We start from the raw sequence: 14408 nt of genomic DNA on the forward strand, positions 1-14408 counted from the left end.
CCTCTATTTAACTAACATTGTCGCCTTAATTATTTTCTTAACTAATATAATTTATTTTATTTTGTGTAGGACATCTTTATGTCCCAACTGAGTTCAAATTCTCACAGTATCTTATGTTGTCTCAATTATTCTAATAAGAGATGCCATTGCGATCACATAGCATCAATAAAAAATTCAAATTCTTAAAAGAATCCGAATAAATTATATTATAGTTGAGAAAAATATTACTTTATGGACTGGTGTTTGCCTATAAATGATCAATTAAGAACTCAATCATCGATGTTGGTGGATGATTCATTCAAGATATAAGAAGAAAAATTAATGATTTAAGGATAGAGTCAAAAAAGTTGTATTATAAAATTAAAAAATTAGTTGAAAGTAGTACTATAATGAATAGACTTATGGTTGGAACGATAGTACTATTTATTGTTATAGTCCTATTTACGTTAAAGCGAACTAATACAGTTTTGAAAAAGTTGCTATTACAATGAATATTGGATTTAAATTTATATAGTATTTTAGTTGCATTGTAAATAAAGTATGAATACTAAAATCTATTTAGCTCTTTTGTTATGCAAGTGAAACATAATGTATCATATGCCCTATTCTTACTAATTTTTTCTGAAATTAGAGTATAAAAGAGCATTATAACACAAATATAAGCCTCATTATAATGCTATGTATCATATGCAGAATCAGAATGCCTTGTCCCAATTATAATTAACTCATGTTTATACATATAAACATGGGTTTATAACTGACCTGCATTACACCAGTATAAGTTTATAGCAATATAAATTACACGGTATAGATTTTTAGTAACCTAAAACTCAGCAAACCCAGTTACATAACAACCTACAATATCACTTGGGTTTTAAACAACCTAAAAGTCAGCAAATCCGGTTACAAAATGAGAAGCATAGAGCTTAAGGTGCTTTCACCAAATAGATAGAACCATAGATCTCAAGCTTCAACACCCAATATATCATCATCAAAGACTCACATGCAAGACAAGAAGCATGATATCAGCTCTCACTATTTTGGACCATATGATCTTTTACTGTTTCAGACAATAACAAGAAGCAGCCACTAAATATCCATGTCTTCTGAATCAGCAACCTGTACTGTACAATTTTAACAATCTGAAGCAAATCATATAGCATATAACACAATATGTTTCATAGCACATGTATTAAAAAGCTGAAACATTATAATATATTCAAGGAAAATAGCGTTTAACATCCACAACAATAATAATTAATCATCAACAAACCATAGCTATTACTACGGAACATAAAGCATAGACACATTCTCCAACCTGATAATTAACAAACATAAAGCACAGTCTATGATGACAACCCATATTGTATCAAAAGCATTATCTATCCTTTACATGTAAAAAAGATAGAAAAAGACCAGAATCCCAATAGTATGCTTTAATATCTCCAAATGCTACTTTGTTGGATATACAATATATTTGTAGTCTTTCTTTTTGAAGCATATCTAGCATTTCTACCACTCTCTTGAGGCCTCCCCCTTATGCCAACTCCATCCCTTGAAGTAGATGAACCTGATGAAGTAGATCCTCCCCTTGAAGCATATCCACCTTTTTCTCTTATGGCAGATCCAGTTGTAGCTATTCTATCATATTCTTGGAAGTGTTGTTGTACTTTTTTCTACAAAAACCATAAGCAAACAAGGTAAATAACTTGATGCAATAAAGTTTAGAAAAAAAATTATAATCTGTACATTTTTTTATCATAGGAGCATGCTAACAAGTTCTCTTATTATAGCCAAATCTTTTGCAATTATCACATCTCACAGTAATCGACCTCTTCTTCTAAATAGGTTCACCTTCTTCCTTTTTCCTATTTTTTCTTGATCTTTTGGGCAATCTTTTGAGAGTTGGAGGCTGCAAATTCTTATCATCATTTCTTGGGTCAAGGTTATTATTAGGTAATCGATGAATCACTGAGTTATAGATCTTTAAATATTTTGCTACTATATAACAATTATCACATAATTCCTTTAATTTTTTTTTTGTATAACCAACACATAGCATAACATATTTATATGGTATTCCAGTAATCTCTCATTCACCATAAGTACAACTTTTTTTACTCAAATCCATAATAAATTTTCTAGCCTCTTCCAGAACTTGAAACTCTTGTTTGCTTGCTAGTATCAATATACAAATCCAGAAAACTTGTATGATTTTATCCAAACTAGACCCAGCATATGAAATTAATTTATTCTCCCAACTACATCCTTTAGCATACCTCTTTTATAACCTACTTATCAACTTCAGCCTCATATTCTCAATCAACCCAAGGATGGGCTTGCTTCTAAACTTCTCCACCCATTGATTGAAAGATTCACATATATTGTTTGTAATATGGTCGCTACGAGCTTTCGGATAAAAAGCATCCCTTATCCAAATTGATAGTGGTATTTTCATCATGTATGCATGAGTCTTGGCATTGTGCTCCTTCATGTGTCTTCTCAACTCTTTGATGTATGCTAAACATACACATCACGTAATTATCATTTTTAGTTAAAAAGTGACTGCCATAAGATGTAGTAAAATTAATATCACTTTGACTAATGAGTTTATATACATCAGTCACCATTTCTAAATATGAATAAAGTCTTCATCTACATTGCCGATCCAATATTCTCGATCCCCATAGTACACAACTAAATTATGATAAGCCATTGCACCCCTGCATAAATCAATCACTATATTTGTTCATATAAATTTAATCAGTAGGTATTTAAAAGATGATATTTCCTTACATCATAACTAATTGAAATTGTTAGAAACAATATCAACAAATCCTCATCAAACTGATAAATCTCTAGCATAATGAGAAGAACTAATAATATGTATTTAATATGCTGAACTAAGTTGATAAAATAATCAATTGGTAGCCGATCCTATGCCCTATGTTTTAAAAAGAAAAGAGAAAAAAAAAATCTACCTACCCTACGACACTGGACCACCATAAGGGGATGGGGACTACAAATGCAGTTCGTTTACCCATATGAGGAAGGGGACCGCATGCAGCTAGCTTTCAAAAATATTAACTGAAAACATTTTGGTAGCTTAAACAATAAAATTGAAAAGAAAACAATAGCTCTTGGAAAGAATGAAAAATATGCATGCGTGCAGTTGGAAGAAATGCATGTATTGTAATTAGAAAATAAATCCAAAAAAATCTAAAAAAAATATATCGTTTACTAAAGAATAAGGAGCCACCTTTTGGTGGCTTACAAAGCTTTAATCGAACGTGCTTCTACAATTCTGCGGGATTAATTGCATAAGGTGAATAGATTTGGTAAGGAGAAATCCTATTCTTGGAGAAAAAGAGGAAGATGAGTGGGGAATGAGAGAGAAGAAGGTAAAAAAGAGTTCAGATGGATTCTTTTTACTGATTTATTACAGATGGCAATTTGATTATTTCATATTTTTAAAATGGTTTCAATAATATCGTTACATCATAGGAGTGTATAAATGGATTTTCGAAACTAATCAGTATAACCGTAATAAATGCAAACCTCATAAGAATTTTTATAATTTATCTTTAAAAAAGATATACTATTATCCTAACTTGATTAAAAATTTTAAATAATTTTTTTTACTATTATCTATGATTGGCCAGTCAATCGTTTTTGCTGTTTTGAAAGAAAAAAAAAGTTAACTTTATTGGAATGCTAGCTTGTTATTGAATGGGGCATGGCACTCGTAGTAAAATCACCCAAACCAATAATTTATTGGAGAACGGGTAAATCCTAATAATTAGGACCGAAAATGGGTCGGGTCGGGCCGGGTCCTACCCCTGCCCGAGTCTGGTTCAAAATAACTTTTCGAGCTTCGGGCCGGGCTTAGGTCCGATTTTTTTGAAAAAATACAGGCCCGAGCCCGATCCGAGCAAGGCCTGAGCCCAATCGGGCCGGCCCGAGCCCAATTCGATTTTCCACAGCTCACTTCCCCTCTTAAAAGAAAAAATAAAAAAAAATCCTAACCTCTAACCTCCGGCTCCTCCATGGACTGCGGCCAAAGAGGTCGATGAGCATCTTGGCGGTGGGCTGGAGGACCTCCATCTTGTTAAGGATGGTGGCTCCGTTGTTGGTAATGATAACCTCGTCGGAGGCGATCATCTTGTCCATGCCCTTGGGGCCGAGGCTGGTGCGCACAACGTTCGCCACCACACGAGCGACGATGATGTTGGCCCACCGCACATCGTCGTGTTGCTTGTTGTCGACGTAGCTCTCCGTATTGAAGGAGGAGGCATGGGTCGTGGGGGCGGATGAGGTGATGGCGGCCGCCATGCGAGCTTGGAGAGAAGGAGAGAGGGACAGGCGAAACCCTAAAAATCGGCTCGTTACAAAACCCCAATAGAAGCGCGGGCCATAGGGGCGGATGAGGTGATAGTGGCCACCATGCGAGCTTGGAGAGGAGAGAGGGACGGGCGAAACTCTAGAAACCAGCTCGTTACAAAACCCTAATAATGTTAGACGGTGGAGGAGTGAAGAAGATTTTAGTTGGAGGTGAGGAGAGAGAATGAGGAAGACGGAACAGTAAAACCCAGTTTATTTGGCTTGGGTAGTCGGGCTAAATGAACTTAAGAGTTAAGAAGGGAAGAACTAGGTATAGGCCTGTAGGCCTCATGTAGAAATTATCGGGCTAAATTTTGGACTAATATTTGGATCCGGGTTCGGACCGGGCCAAAGATATACCCGAGCTCAGTCTCAAATACAAACAGGCTCTAAATTTAAGCCCAAGTCCAGCCTGAATTTCTTCGGGCCAAGCTCAAAGCCCGATCCGAAGTCGGTCCGGCCCGAGCCCAGTTCCAATCCTACTAATAATACAAGTCAGGGAGATGGGGGGGGGGGGGGGCGCGTGCATGATTTGGAGAGCTTTGAGATCAATGTGATGAATGATCCAATGGTGGATTGGCGCCAAGGAATGTGCATCCTTCTTTCCCACAAAGGAAACAACCCCATTCCAACCGAGAGAATCTGTTTGGGCACTTCAATTCTGAGAGCTCAGTCAAGTTATTTGGCTACATCCGAAATAGGATTCCTACCTAATCATTATCTTTAGAAACTAATGCAGGAAAATGGTATATGAGATCTCTAAGAAGAACTATGCGATTGAGAATCTTCGATAAAGTTAGGAGGCACGATATTTGGGTTTCACTGTAATTTCAAATCCACTTGTCGAGAGAATAATTATGGAATTGATGAGAGAATATGATTCTTGTGCAAACACCATAATATATATCATCTCATTTCTAATACGAAGCAGTACTATATAATAGAACTAAGGATGCAACAGAGCCGACTTCTAGTCCACCAGACAGGTCACTTGGGCCACGGTCATTTCCGTGGGCCCAGATCTGGTGTCCAATAGAAAGACCTCAGGCATGCGATCAAGGCGATCGTAGCGGGTCCCTCGAGTAAACAAACACCGATTTCCTGAAGAAACATGCCCCTCAAACCTTTTCCTGGCACCCAGCTTAGGCCCCAAAGCATTTTCCATATAGAGTTTAAGGACTTGTTCAGTTGTTTAGTATTAATTTGTGTTCAATTTTTGTTTTCAAAGCAAGAAGAAAAATGAATTAAATTGAACAGGTATGTATGATGAAATTATTTATTTTTTAAATTGCTTTAAAACGTTTGAGGATTTTGTTAAAAAAAGATTTATTGCTTTTTTTTAAAAAAAGAAAATAGAACATGACCTTGAATTTAAGGGCAAGCTTGTGGTTCCATGCAAATGCTATATCCAACATTAATCATGGGGTATTTCATTTAGTTGGAGGGAAATAAAGGCAGAGACAACAATAATACCAAACATGACCTTAGAAAAATTTCCATTCAAAGTGATCTAATAAACCATTTTATCATGGACATGAGCTACATATGCCAGCCACCTGAGCCTATACAAGGTTCTAGTAACCTGTTACATGGCCCAAGCCCAAAAACAGTGCGATGACTAGTCACATCCAGGTGAGGAAAAATATACACAATTATTAGGACAGCATTTTGCAATTAATAAAGGCTGAGTTAGCATGAATCCCTAGAAGACATGGAGAACCAACTTTTGGGTTGACAGTTATTTTACATTTAGTCATTGCTAATTGAAAATTTAATATTGATTCATTGATTTTAATGATTATTGTATTAATAAATCTGGTTTATGCATAAATGTGTAAAGAAACAAGATCAATATTTTACAAACCACAAGCTTGCCTACGCAATGGTATCAATTGGTTACGTAGATGAAGTTATTGAATATTAAACATCCATGATCCAGGTTCACTTCTACTCTCACCTTGATATTGGCCAATCTCCCTTGGATTCTAGTTCTCAAAAAAATGCTAATCAAGCAAAAACTAATCACCAAATGGTGATAAAATGAAGGCCCAAGCAAACTCAATGCCTTACATCTGCTACCTGGTCTGATCGTCGAATCTGTAAACAATTTCACATCTCGTAACTACAAGCTTAATGCTCAAATGGTACATAGGAATGCAACAGAAAAGCATAGCAACCCATGACCCGAGGAAAAAAAAAAAAAAAAGATCTTCGAAACAATGTAAAGTAAATAAGATTACATAAATGATGGAATGAAAAAGCCATAGCTATTTCATCAACTTCGCTAGAAGAAAGTCATACTATGACCAAATTTTAGATAAATAATAATAATAAAAAAATCTTAACATGATAATCGGATTCTGTGGAAACAGTAAAATGGATGAACTAAATCAAAATCCGTCTAATAAGCCTTGTATAATGATACAGGTTGGTATATGAACAAAATGGTAATCATTATGAATATTCTCATGAGATATACATAGGTAGCACAGGATGGCTTATGAACAAAATTACCTGTTTACATGACAGTTTATACCATAGAAAAGAAAAGCAATATTGGTATCTGGAAGAAAAGCTTCGCACAAGAAAGGCATATGTTATTTGATCGTTTCTGACATTTTTGCTCATTAAAAGATCAACAATTTAGCAACAGTAGATGGTGTTGAATGAGACCACAGGACGGTTTTGTGACCTTGTAAGGTTTCAGGTGTGCCACCGATTTACTTGAAAACTTGCTTCCCACAAGAGTGAGACTTCTGAGATGTCAAACAAGGACGCTTCAAAGGAAAACTAGCAGATAAAAATACATGAAGATGTGGGTATGTCCTTCCATTATCCAATTAAGTCTCAAACCTTCAAACACAAAATAACTGATACAAAAACTAATGCAAGAAAGAACACTAGAATGTTAGAAGTAATGCAAAGAAAATTAAATCATTTTAGCATACTTTATTAGAGAAACAAACCAGCTATGTCCACTCAGACCTCACCCGAACATGGATAGTCAAGTTCCACTTTTTTTCATAGCAGTGTTTGTGCAAGCTCAGCTTTCTCATCTGGGGCAATGAAGAGCCTTCGTTTCTGGTGTCTGCATTATGGTGGACACCAGGCTGTGACACAGATGAGCCCTGCTTACCCCAATCCAGTTTTAACCCGGCTTAAGAGTACCACCTCCATCTCATGTCAATTGTTGCTAAAGAAAATAAAATGCAACACAGAAGGCTGACAGCTGTGTTGGTCTGGGAACCAAGATAGCAACAGCTGGGTTGTGCCACTGCAAGACTCCGTCTCTCTGTAACAGTTTAGGTCAGCCTGAACAGATATGCCTACCTTAACTAAAAACAAGTCAAGGACCATATATGATAACTTCAGTGATTGCAGAGCAAAAATGATTTTATTCTATTATACAAGTTTCAAACTAAATTCATTTACTGAAAGCAAGATGAAGCTGCAAAGACTTACACCTTGCATATTTTATCGTATCAAAGAGAATAAAACATCAAACTCGAGTCAAAAAAAGAGTGAGTAGCCAAAGATGGCTTTCAAATGAAAGCTAAAATTCAAAATTTCTCTATTTTCATGAAGATTATCCTTTCACACTACATTGGAAATTAAAGCTATATTGCACTAGACAGGTGCAAGGCATCATCATGATGATGAAAGAACTGCCTCAGCTATACAAAAATGGATAAGCACAAGTGGTAAGACCTAAGCCATGCTGCTCTGAATCTCCAGGAAAGGCTTGATCTTCCAATACAATTCTAGCTTTAGCATAGCAGTAAGGCTTGGGCCCCTTCATCACCTAGAAATGATAGTTCCATTTTGTCTTGAACATATGCAGGAGCAGTCAAGATCATGTGGACCTCTCTTGACAAGACGTTTGTCACGGTTGATCATCAATTTTATCAGGGGGAGCTTTGAAGAAACTTGGCGCCATATCTCATTCACTGTTCCATCTGGATCTTCATATTCAAAGTACCGTTTCACCTGAAAATAAGGGTAAAGCATAAACCTCTAGAACTCAAAATTATTCACTGCATAAATACTTAAATACGTGTTCGATCCATTTATATATCTAAGCATAAGGCACCCAACTTTAGCAAATAAATAGATCTCAATTAAGCAAAACTAAAAAGGCTGAAGAAAGAAAGTTATCATAATCTAGGTAATGTAATTTTTCTTTTTGTGTGTGTGTAGGACTAACCCAACTTGCGGCCTTTTAACATTGCTCACCTTGTTCTAAAAGCATTTGACCTCTTTATATAATTTAGAACAAATTTCCTAAACAAAATTTCTGGATAGTAGATATAGAAGTGAGGCATCTACAAGCGAACGTTACCATACTTACTCCAAAATAATATATATTGACAACACAATTACTTTTCATATCCTTGATATACAGATGACCGTGCAAACAAATGATATTATTAATAAATATTTGAAAACAATGTTATGAGAATTGATATTTCTTTGAACAATTGAAAGAACAATACAGGATGTAAATAACTGAGAAAACAGAATTATAAGATATGGCATAGCAACAACATTCTACTTACCATTTTAAGCTCTTGCTGATACTGCAGAATCTTGTCTTTGCTTACTTTTCTAAGCATTTTAGTTAAGTATCCTGGCTTTACAGCACTTCGTGTATCCACAAACATTGCAATTTTTTTGTAGTCTATGACATCTTCAAAGGGTAACTCAATGTAGTCACTGACTATCACCGGAACACACAAACTCACAATTGCATCAAATAACCTGCAAGCTGAGGGAGTATCTCCGGCAGGATGCAGGCAGAACTTGGATGAATGCATTCCTTGTGTTGCCATGCGCCGGCTCTCCCTGGACTGTGTACCATGTTTGATGACAACATCCTTCTCATGCTCAAGTATCTGGAAGAGAGTATCACGAACCTTCCCACCCTACTTTGCATCAAGGCAAGAGATTATGACAATTTTAACAGATTACAGGTGTAGAGGGATAATGCTAGAAGCTTAGTAGTTCCAAAATACATTTCCAGTTAGACTTCATATCCTGAGAAGTTGCAGCAACAAGTTTGACCATGGTTCTAATATTCATTTTTTTTTTACTATTTAATATATGTTTGGAATTACGTAGCAGGAAGATAGTACTGCAGTGTAAGAAAGCAAATGAGATTCTTGCAATTCTGTTTCTCAGTATATTAAATAACTAGAATGGCAAGTAAGAAGGAGAACTATACATCCATATAACATGCTCTAGAAGGTTACTTATAATACTTTGTTGTGGTCCTTTCCTGCACAGGCTACTAAGTGTATTGTAGGCTCATAAATCACGATGACAACAGGATCAAGATGTAGAGCGTGATGATAAACAAGAGTGTGCAGGAAAGCCATACAAGCCATGAAGATATCAATCCTATTCAACAACTCGACTAAGTTCTGGTTTAAATCAATGTGGTATCATAGCCTTCCCTCATGTAGGCAGATGTTTAAAAAGGGTATGATAGTTTATTTAAGGATAAGGCAAACAACAAACAACTGCAAGTATGGATTTAGTCTCCATCTGAAATGTCTTCAATCATAAAGTAACTGCACATTGTTGACAATAAACTCATACAATCTTCATATAAGAAATGAAAGCAAAACAAGCATTTAAACTGCCTGATTCACCACATTATACTTATTCTATTACTTCTGATATCTATCATAAGAGAAAAATACAAGGCAAATTTAAGATAAATTATTAAAAGACCATAAAGGTAAATATAACAGGACCCCTTCCTCGTGGAAGTGATATATTTACATATTAGACATCATGATATATTTTAGTTCAAACACTAAAATAACTATCTGCATAGTATCTTCAATAAAGGAATTTCCTTTTAATAAAAGGGTAATTTCAGTTTAAAATATCTCTTCGTTTTGATTTGTGGCTTGAAGGGCATTGGTTTCTCATTGACTGGATCTAACATGAAAATAACTTCAAAAAACAAAGCATTTGAGAAATAAAATTTTGATGGTCTGTTTATATTCCATTAAAAATAACTCGACAGCATGATAGAACCACCAGGTTAAGATGGAATGGACACCAAAGATTTTGAACAGGTTGTGAAAATTACAAAAGATTATTCTACTGAGATATACATTCTACCATCTAAAAAAAATTGTAGTTAAGTTCTCTGAACTTTCTTCATAACTAGGTTTGCAATTATTAGTTATAATATATAACCCTCGTACAAGCTCACTTATTTCGAAAAAATGATATCAGAGATCATTATCCTCTATAGAATTTGACATTAGAGCACCTGCTCTTTGTGCAAGGACAAAATTACTTCCTTGCAACAATTGTTACTAATTCAGCCACTTTTACAGGGTTCCATAGTTAAGGATCCAGTTGCCAACAGATGCATAACGTAGATCTATGCATATAATATTGAAAGAACAAATTAAGCTAATTTAGATCAGGAATAAGGAGTTATAGCAATTGTTTTGATTTATAAATAGTTGGTAAGCATATTTTACTTGAAAATCTTAGAAGACCAATATTATGGTTACATTAGAAGCTCGGATGATGTTTAATTCAGAACAGATTGTAAGTTATAAAAAATATTAGCTGGAAGAAGACTCGGAAGAAAATAAACATGCCAACTTTTACCTCCTTGCGATAGCGGTTGCCCATGAAGAAGAGCAGCGAGTGCCGGCCCTCGATGCCGATGTCACCTTTATACGGATTGATGCGATGTGAGTATGGCAAGATCACATCTTTGACAAGCGACGCTTGATCCCCCCTCAAGCGGCCGAAATCCGAGACGAGGAGGACGGCATTCCTCACGCGATCGATCACTCTATAAAGAGCATTCGGATCCTGGCAAATGAACACATGGTCCCTCCCCCTATTCCTCCTCCAATACTCCTGCCCCTCGAGCCACTCCATGAGCTCCTCCTGCATCGCCTCGTCGCTGTAGGCCCTCTCCGGCGCGGCGCCAGCGTTGGCGGGGCGGATCGGGTTGACGATGAGGCTGAGGGAGGAGAAGAAGGGGACGTAGAAGAGGTCGGCGTCGGCGGGGTCAGAGACGCGGCGGACGGGGGAGTCGGGGCGGCGGTCGGGCCGGAGGAGGTCGGAGAAAAGGTACCACTCAGCGGAGTGCTGGTGACCGGGGTAGTGGGGGTTGTCGTCGGGGGGCGGGGTGGCGCCGGGGTCGCGGGCAAGGAGGTAGCTGCGGATGACGCCGTAGGTGAACTTGCGGGGAAGGTCGTAGACATAGATGTTGGGGACGGGAGGGCGGGGCACAGTGGCGGAGGAGGAGGAGTAGGAGGAGAAGGAGAGGGGATTGGGGGAAGGGGAGGCGTGGAGGAGGGAGTAGAGGGCGAGGAGGGAGAGGGCGGAGGCCAGGAAGGGCTTGAGGAGGGAGCGGCGGGCCATTCGGGATGGGGTTAGGGTTTTGGGGGTGGGGGGAGAGGAAGCGAGGGAGGGGGAGAGGGGTTTCGGCTGCTTTCGGGGCTTGCTCCGGTCGGACATGTCGGTCCGGCTCTTGGCCGGGGGGGCGGGGAGAGAGCGGCGCACGATAGACTCGCGAGACGATGTTCGTTAGTAGTTCTGTTAGAAGATTGGAGAGGGAACACCGTATACCGTAGACGGGTAGCGATGGATCAGCCCGGTCCAGGAAGGCAAGATTAAAATAGAGATCGCGCATGATATGTGGAGACGGACAACTGCCGACTTTACTCACAGAATTGGCATTTCAGATGCCGACTATATTTTGCTGCTCCAAACCAAACCTGAATTTTAAACATGGCGGTCATTATAAACTTGCTTCCCAATCTCTAACGATCCAAGATCTAATCCAAAAAGATTAATTAAAAAATATTATTTAGATCCCTCAGTCTCATATATGTACTGAAGATTTTTCTAGTTAGCCATTCACAAATACTATATTTAGTATCCATTAATCCACATAAGTTATAGATTGAATCAGCTCTAATACTATTTTATAACGATTTACGAGCTCATCCTAAAAGACTAGTCAAAAGATATTATTTGAATTTCTTGATCCTATATATGTATCCAAAATTTTTTTAGCACATAATCGATATGGGACTAAATACATGTCCACATAGATCCGATTTATAACTCATATGGATTGAAAGATACTGCATTAGGCTGACTACAGATTGATCACAGTATTTTTGAATGGATACATGAATTTAGACCCTTATTTTGGCCAGGACATTAGGATTTAAATCGAGAGATATACGAGGATTCATGAGGATATGTATTTAGTCTCACATTGGTTATTCATCGAAAAAAATCTTTTATATATATATATATATAGACACACACACACATACACACATACATATATAAGGAATTCAAATAATATCTTTCGACTAGTTTTTTGGATGAGATCTTTGATTATTACAGATAGAATTATGTACCACATTGATAATTGATTTTATCAAAACTTAAATAGAGGATCGCAAGTGTCACGCCCCCGATCCGAGATTGTGAATCGAGGGTCATGGCAACCACTGCATACTCATAGAAAACTCTTCCCATAAGCATGCAAGGCATCTTATCATGTTATCTTAAAATAACAACGAAATAATTAGATAATAATTTAAATCCAAAATATAACGATCTAAATTTTTTCTTTAATATCTCAATAAATTCAACAACGATTCATAGGCTTTACATGAAATTCAATAAGCCTTTCAACCTAAAATAAAAGTATGAAGATTCTGCTTCTGATCACTCTTCCATTCATATCTTGTATCATCTTAATTCCTCAACATCTGTAAAAATAATAAAATAGGAGGAATGAGCTAGACAGCCCAGTAAGCAATGATCACTTTTCAACAGATTTTATCAGGCATTTAAGTAAATAATCATTTATAGAAAATAAGCATATAGAGTTCATCAATTCGAAATCAATTTCAATTATGCAACATAATTCATGCCAAATTTATTTCTTTTTCAAAAATTCAAGTTTCTTTCCAGATTTTAATTTCTTTCGTTCTTAAATTCTTTTCGTCAACCATGAGCTATGACCATATTTTCCCTGTGGTAGGGTCATAACACCGCGTATCTTCTTGCGGTGAGCTGCGAATCATCTGGCAGCAAAGTCCTTTGAAACCGCTGGTCTCTCTGGCGGTTTGTCGCTGGTCTCTCTGGCGACATAAATCCTTAGGATAAATCAATTGCCAATGTATATGCTCCCATTGGCGGGGTCCTTTACATAGTCAGGTTGTCAATTCATATTGTTTCTTATATCATAATTCTTCATAAATCATGTTTCATATTCTAATTTTGATAATAAAACATATAATCATGTAGTATCGAAATCAATCAATATAATGCATCATGAAATCAATATGTTCAATCATGCTTCATCATAACATTTCAAATAAGATATTTTCATAATTGTTAGTGCAAAAATCCACCTGCGTCGGAGAAGCTGGAGTCGAGGGAGTCGTGGTCACCGTCGGGACCTGCAAAAGAAGTCTAAACCGGAGTTGGGGTTGCTCCGGCAAGACCCTCCGACGCTCAAGTCAGTTCTCTGCCTCAACAAGAATGGAGTGCTCGAACAGAAATTTTAGCAGAGTTTTGAGATAGAAAATTAAGGCTTGGAGAGTAACGTATCTGGGGTCTCCCTTTTTATAGGCGGAGGGAGCGACGGATTGATAGTGACGTTTGTAACTGCATAGTCGTGGGCCGCTCGTGGCCAGGATGAGTTTATTATGAAGAGTAATGGGGTGGAGTCGTGGCGGTCACCATGGCTCGCCACGTGGAGTCTGTTACGGGAAGTGGAGCAGAGTCGTGGCCGTTACTGGGGCTTGCCAGGGAGTGATGGAGCCACGTGGGATCTGTCGCAGGAGGTGGAGCAGAGTCGTGGCCGTTACTGGGGCCTGCCAGAGAGTGATGGAGCCACGTGGGATCCGTCGCAGGAGGTGGAACAGAGTCGTGGCCGTTACTCGGGCATGCCAGGGAGTGATGGAGCCGCGTGAGATTCATCGCAGGAGGTGGAGCAGAGTCGTGGCCGTTACTGG

The 14408-nt window shown here is 37.8% G+C and overlaps 1 protein-coding gene across 1 annotated transcript; it reads right to left on the minus strand.

The window, feature by feature from the left end:
- Window positions 1-7927: 7927 nt before the first annotated feature.
- On the minus strand, window positions 7928-11974 carry LOC105056118 (probable arabinosyltransferase ARAD1). Its single transcript, XM_010938193.4, has 3 exons — window positions 11017-11974; window positions 8937-9302; window positions 7928-8367 (listed from the first exon to the last, which is right to left on the minus strand). The coding sequence occupies exons 1-3, from the start codon at window positions 11878-11880 to the stop codon at window positions 8179-8181; spliced, it is 1419 nt and encodes a 472-aa protein (XP_010936495.1). The 5' UTR covers window positions 11881-11974; the 3' UTR covers window positions 7928-8178.
- Between the last annotated feature and the right edge of the window lie 2434 nt (window positions 11975-14408).

The sequence above is a fragment of the Elaeis guineensis genome, chromosome 2 (genome assembly GCF_000442705.2).
Source record: "Elaeis guineensis isolate ETL-2024a chromosome 2, EG11, whole genome shotgun sequence".
Classification (NCBI taxonomy): domain Eukaryota; kingdom Viridiplantae; phylum Streptophyta; class Magnoliopsida; order Arecales; family Arecaceae; genus Elaeis; species Elaeis guineensis.